This window comes from Octopus bimaculoides, chromosome 9 (assembly GCF_001194135.2).
Source record: "Octopus bimaculoides isolate UCB-OBI-ISO-001 chromosome 9, ASM119413v2, whole genome shotgun sequence".
Taxonomy (NCBI): domain Eukaryota; kingdom Metazoa; phylum Mollusca; class Cephalopoda; order Octopoda; family Octopodidae; genus Octopus; species Octopus bimaculoides.
Window position 1 is genome coordinate 3,353,278 of NC_068989.1, and position 6,700 is coordinate 3,359,977.

The 6,700-nt window shown below is 37.1% G+C and overlaps 1 protein-coding gene across 1 annotated transcript in view; it reads right to left on the reverse strand.

Annotated features, from left to right (window-relative positions):
- LOC106869150 (nostrin) overlaps nucleotides 1–3,641 on the reverse strand; it is a 57,689-nt gene extending 54,048 nt beyond the window's left edge. Inside the window, exon 1 of the mRNA XM_052970311.1 lies at nucleotides 3,018–3,641. Within this exon, the coding sequence (XP_052826271.1) occupies nucleotides 3,018–3,611 (594 nt within the window). The 5' untranslated portion in view covers nucleotides 3,612–3,641. The remainder of the gene's footprint in view (nucleotides 1–3,017) is intronic.
- Nucleotides 3,642–6,700: the final 3,059 nt, after the last annotated feature.

The following is a 6,700-nucleotide window of genomic DNA, read 5'->3' on the forward strand; positions in this document are numbered from 1 at the left end:
TACACAGATTCTGTGCGGGTATTTGTAAGGACACGAACACCGAGGGTACCCGTGTATATATCGCATTATTTTATATTTGATTTTGATTGAAAAAAACAAAAACAAAAAAAAAAAAACTGGGGTGCAACTCGTATACGACGAATAAATATGGATGAGAGAGAAAGAGAAGCGCACGCGCATATACAAACACACACACACAGCCATCGTTACATCTACACAGAATACAATACACACATTACATGAACCATCTCACAGACACACACTGTTTAGAATTCCTAATTTTATACTTGTATCAATGTTTGAATTGTTCTTTACATAGAACCACGACTAAAACATGTCTGTTTAGAAAACATCAAACAGTTTCCCTGTTGTTTAGTTTATTTTCTTTCATCTTTCATTGAGCTTTTGATTTATTTTTGATAGATTCATGTTGCTGTTGTTATTGCACTAGTTGTTTATCTTACGATCGTTGTTGTTGTTGGTGTTGTTGTTGGTGGTGATGGCTGGGCTGGTTGTTTTGGTGGTAGTTGCGTTATTGCTAGCAGTTTATCGAAATATCATAAATGTTAGACAGAACATTAGATTATATATTCACATTAGTGTTACACCAGAAAAAAATTCAATAAAAACACCGCCTCGTGAAATGTTGCATTGAGTCGAAGACTTGGGAAAGCAACGAACTAGTAGAGGCGTTGGAACAGCGGAGAGAAAAATTCCGAGTTCGAATTTGGTTCTAAGATCCGAGTTCGAATTTTATCAAGTTCAACTTATGCCTTTCATCCTTTCACAGCCAAGAAAAGTAATAAGTCCCCAGCCCCTCTCTCTGGATTGCTTGGGTCACACCGTTAAAAGGGTCTTGAGAGGCTAAAGGTGGATATGAATAGGGGTAATGCAAAAGCAACCCTTTCTCAGAGAAAACTTGAATGCACATGGAATCGTCCAAATACATCAGACAGTAGTGTAGCTGGGAGAGAAAAGGTTTTTTTGTCAGGGGGTCCTTCCCAGACGGCATTTTTATAGGTGGGGGGAGCACCTGAAAAGGTGGAGAATGGGTGCTACACCGTTGATTACAGAACGGAAATGAAAAAAAAAGGGACATACACACAGGCGTAGGAGTGGCTGTGTGGTAAGTAGCTTGCTTATGAACCACATGGTTCCGGGTTCAGTCCCACTGTGCGGCAGCTTGGGCAAGTGTCTTCTACTATAGCCTCCGGCCGACCAAAGCCTTGTGAGTGCATTTGGCAGACGGAAACTGAAAAAAGCCCGTTGTATATATGTATATATATATATGTGTGTGTTTGTGTGTCTGTGTTTGTCCCCCAACATCACTTAACAACCGATGCTGGTGTGTTTACGTCCCCGTAACTTAGCGGTTCGGCAAAAGACACCGATAGAATAAGTACCAGGCTTACAAAGAATAAGTCCTGGGGCCGATTTGCTTGACTAAAGGCAGTTCTCCAGCATGGCCACAGTCAAATGACTGAAACAAGTAAAAGAGTAAAAACACAACAAATTCCATCGGAATGACTCCGTCAACCATAGAGGCCTTGAGTGACTGCAAGGAACTCACAAAGAAGAACAAAAAATAGAAAACCCAGTTATATATTTCAAGAGAAAACCCAGTTATATTTTCATTACATGTTTACATCATATGTGTAATACGTGCATGACATAATGAATAAGTTGTAAAGGAACATTCGTTTTCAATATTTGATTTTTTTGAAAATCATACTGGCAAATTTTTCTTTCTTTAATTGCATGCACGCACACACACACACACACACACACATTGCAGTTGTAATCAGATGAGAAAATATTTGACAACAAATATAGAATTTATTCATATATTTATTGAACTGTATTGGCTAGCATGATACCCTCTGCCTCCAAGGCTCATCTGACTCAACTCTCTCCTCCTTTTGCCATTTAGACAGCATCCCCTCATCTTACAGCCACACTAACCAACCGGCACCATAATTACTACCAAAAACATCAACCACCTCAAATTCCTTCCTTGTTCAATGTGTTTTGAACAGGAAAGAAATTCATAGCCATCAACTGGCAGCTGCCCAAGAACATCAATCTGCATCAACTCTGTTGATCTCACTGGTCTTGAACAGCCTACAAAGGACATGGAATCTTCTTCCAGATTGAATACAAAACATTGAAGAATGACACTAAATACTATTATCCCGTGCACCAGTAATTCTACCAAACCTGACATCTTTCATCTCCAGGTTAATTCTGTGTGAGCATAACTCATAATCAAAGACATTCTGGTCTATGGCTATCCTTTCTTTCATGTTTCCATTTGCTGTTGCTTCCTAACATTACAAGGCCACAAATTTGTAGCAGATGGGCTACAGTTAATTGGATGAACGTCCCTTAGAAAGATGAAAGGAAAAGTCAACATAGGCAGGATTTGAATCTAGGTCAACAGTTCTCAACCATTTCTTACCTGTGGACCCTTCTGGTTCCTATTTTACTCAAGTGGGCCCTCATAGCCATTCAATGATTAAAAAACCCTATTGTATTTTTATATTTAAATGCAGCTAAGAACTGTATTGAGAAATTGTTGAAATAATTTATGTATTGTAGAAGTACAAGCAATTTATTGCACATAAATTTCAACAAAAATATCTTATATGAAACCCTAAGGGTCATAAGGACCCCAGTTGAGAACCCTTAATTTTGATAATTGGAGGCTGTAGAGAATCTAATCATCTGCTCCACCTTTTTTGCTAACTCAAAGAACTGAATTAACCCTTTTGTTATTGCATTTATTTTGAGATGCTCTGTGTTTCTTTCAATTATTTTAAATATAACAAAGAATTTAGTAAAATGAATTAGTTATCATTCAGCTAGTGTTAGGAACATAAATTGTGACTAAGGTTTGGTGAAAGATTTCAATTCAGAACTTTTGAAAACAAGACATTTGTACTACAGATCCAGAGGCGGCTTCAGCCAGGTTGATAATGAAAGGGTTAAGAAGTGAAAGAAATGAAGAAATTACCTACCAATTTTGTGTAATTCGTTAAATAAGATTTTAAACAGAAAATTGGAACATTTGAAGAAGTCACTGGAGGAGTTTCTCGTGATGTTTTAGATTCTTTAATATTATCAATTTTATCACTTTGACTTCTTTCCATTTGTGTTTGGCAACTGAAGTTTTTCAAGGGTGAGCATGCAGAGGGTCTTATAGGGGTAGCAGGTCGAACCATAATAGGGGAACTCTGATACCTACGAAGGGGTTTAGAGTTTTGTTTGGTACAATTTCCAGAATAGTTGGAACAATTCCAGTCCTTTGCACCCAAGTGTATGGCATCATTTGAAAAAGATCTCCTGTAAGTTACCGAAGTATTTGCTGGTTTCCATATGTTGTGGCAAGGCACAGTTTGTGATGAAGGCCCAAGGGAGTTTTTCCAAGCTTGAAGTGAAGCATCTCTTTTCCGTTTTACGGGGCCAATTTTATTTTTCACATTCAAGGCATATGATTTAGATTTCGGTCTTGATTTGGCCCGATAGGCTAAGGAATGCCACAGATCAACTATTTCTTGTTTGCGATCCCATTTGGTTAAGATTTTATCCATGACAAAAAAAACATCAGACATTTTCAAAAATTGTGTCCAAAAATATTCTGGCACCAGGGAGGAAAATAAATTAATTAATGGTCCCAGGGTGACATTTTAGGTAAATATAAAGACCACACCAACAAGAATTATAATAGTTCAAATTGTGAAGAGATTTAACAGTTCACTTGAGGTGTTTATCAAATATTTAAAATACGTCAATAGTTGCTTACTCTGGAGAGTTGGAAAATGTAAAAGATTTTTGGAATGAAAATTTCAAAAATAGATTTTGTACATTTTATTCTTATTATTTTTTTTTTGCATTTAACAATTCAAATAATTTTTATATCCATGTTATTATCAACTTGATTTTTATATTTTCTTCTTTTCATTTTATTAATAAATAGCTTTAAGTTCCAACTGGATTTTCATGTGTATGTACGTAGATAAAAGAAATCAAAATAACACACACGTGTGTGTGCATGTGCACATGTGTGTGTATATTTATGTATGTATAAATCCTGATTATGGAAATGGCAAAATGTTCCTGAGATTTTCTTTGATAAAAATTCCTCGATGCTTGCTGATTTTGCTGTCTTAACTTAAATCAATACATCTACACATATCTTTACTTCTCCAGTTTGGTTATATTTCGGTTCCTTTTCTTTTTCTCTGTTCAGGATTATAAAATAAGATTCCAATATTCCAATACTGGCTTATAGCAAAACTAAAATCTTGAATATGAATAATGCCAACCATACAGCTTTTGCAGAGGAACACATTTCCATCCGAGACAACAGCAAAGAATCTTGTCCCTTCCTTACATATCCTGACAACCAGTGTGTGTGTTTGTTTATCAGTCTGTGTGTGTAGTGAAGTTGTCAGACAGCTGGAACTTTCTCTGAGGGGAAATATACAAGGCTTCTGTTCAAGACTGCAGATATGAAAACATTAGTGTGTTTGTGTGTGGTTGTATGTTTGTATATAACGGTAATTATGAAGAATATAGAGTGAAGCAGCAGAATCCAGAGAAACGAGTGTTGTTCTACGTTGGCAAAAAATGCAATCCAAATACTTGAAAGAGTGCAATAAATTTTTATACCTGAAGATTGTTCAAATCATAAAGTTTCCTTCCTTATTTGAATTATTTATATTCACAGCAGTTTAGGCAGTTTAAAATACACACTCGAAGCGAACAAACAGCTATATATGCACGACAAAGTAAGACACTGGTTCACAGCTACTTAAAACATAAATAATTGTAATCACCATCATCATCATCATCATCGTCAGCAGCAGCAGCAGCAGCATCATGAGCAACAAGAACAAAAATAAACAACAAGATTTGAAACATTGATGTGTGTGTGTGTGTGTGTGTGTGTGCACTATTAGCCAAAGAGTGCCGATCACGTGCTGGGAAAATCAATAAACCACTGATACAAATAATCCTATGATTATATATATACATACATACACATATATATATGCACACACATATATATTCATATATCCATGCACACACATACACACATACATACGTGTGTGTGTGTGTTATAGTTATTATTATTAGAGATTATTACTTAAGCATTTAATGAAATACTTCGACGTTCCTAATCTCAGCAAAGCAACAGAGTATGTTTCCGCAAAGTTTAATTTGGTATATATTTTATCCTTAATTATCGCAGGTGACTAAATAAACAGAATGTCACACACCCATCAGAAAAGTCCCTTGGTCTACAGCATCATACCAAAGCTGTACTAAGATGTTCTTGTTGCTAAGCACCAAATCACCTCAATCCCAATTAAACATGTAATATTTCCACATGATTTGGCACCCACCTATTCTGATTAAGATGAACCGAGACAAGTAGAATTACCATGTTTACTCATGCGTAGAAGCTGCACTCCTAATTTAATGCTGAATCTTGGTTCCAATTTTCCCTCCCTTTTCGGATTCAAACTTGTTATCAGTTTTGCCCCGTATACAGTTGCACCTCAGTTTTTCAATTGAAAATCAAGTAGGTGCAGGAGTGGCTGCGTGGTAAGTAGCTTGCTTACCAAACACATGGTCCCAGGTTCAGTCCCACTGCGTGGCACCTTGGGCAAGTGTCTTCTACTATAGCCTCGGGCTGACCAAAGCCTTGTGAGTAGATTAGGTAGACGGAAACTGAAAGAATCCTGTCGTATATATGTATGTGCGTATATGTTTGTGTGTCTGTGTTTGTCCCCCTAACATCGCTTGACAACCGATGCTGGTATATTTACATCCCCGAAACTTAGCAGTTCAGCAAAAGTGACCAATAGAATAAGTACTAGGCTTACAAAGAATAAGTCCTGGGGTCGATTTGCTTGACTAAGGCAGTGCTCCAGCACGGCCACAGTCAAATGACTGAAACAAGTGAAAGAGTAATGTAGGCATAAGGAAAAATAAAATGGTTGGCCATGGCTAGAATGCAACAGATCATAAGACTTCAGAGTCTTAGGAAAATAATAAGTTCTTTACCGAACATACAAAACTGGATACAGGATAATCTACCTACTTCTTTAAATGTAAACATAATCAGCTTAGATAATCCGTTTCACAGTAGATTAAACAACTAGACCTCTTTGTTTATCATTTTCACAAGAACTGAAACCATTTCTGTTATTTAGTACACAAGAACATAAATATATATATTTTATACACACACACACACACACACACACACACACACATATTATTCCAGGAATGGCTTTAGAACAGGTAAACTGAGTCCTTGCATATTGTTAGGGGGTAACCAAAGGGGTTAGCAGCAAGAGGAGCGTCTGGCCATAAGATGTTGAGACACGATATCAGTTATCTTTTACTTGTTTCAGTCATTTGATTGCAGCCATGCTGGGGCACCACCATGAAGGGTTTTAGTTGGACAAATTGATCTCAGGACTTTATTTTTTGAAGTCTGATACTTATTCTCTCATTCTCTTTAGATGAACTGCTAAGTTATAGGGACATAAACACGACAGGCTTCTTTCAGTTTCCGTCTACCAGATCCACTCACAAGGCTTTGGTCGGCCCGAGGCTAGAGTAGAAGACACTTGCCCAAGGTGCCAGGTAGTGGGACTGAACCCGGAACCATGTGGTTGAGAAGCAA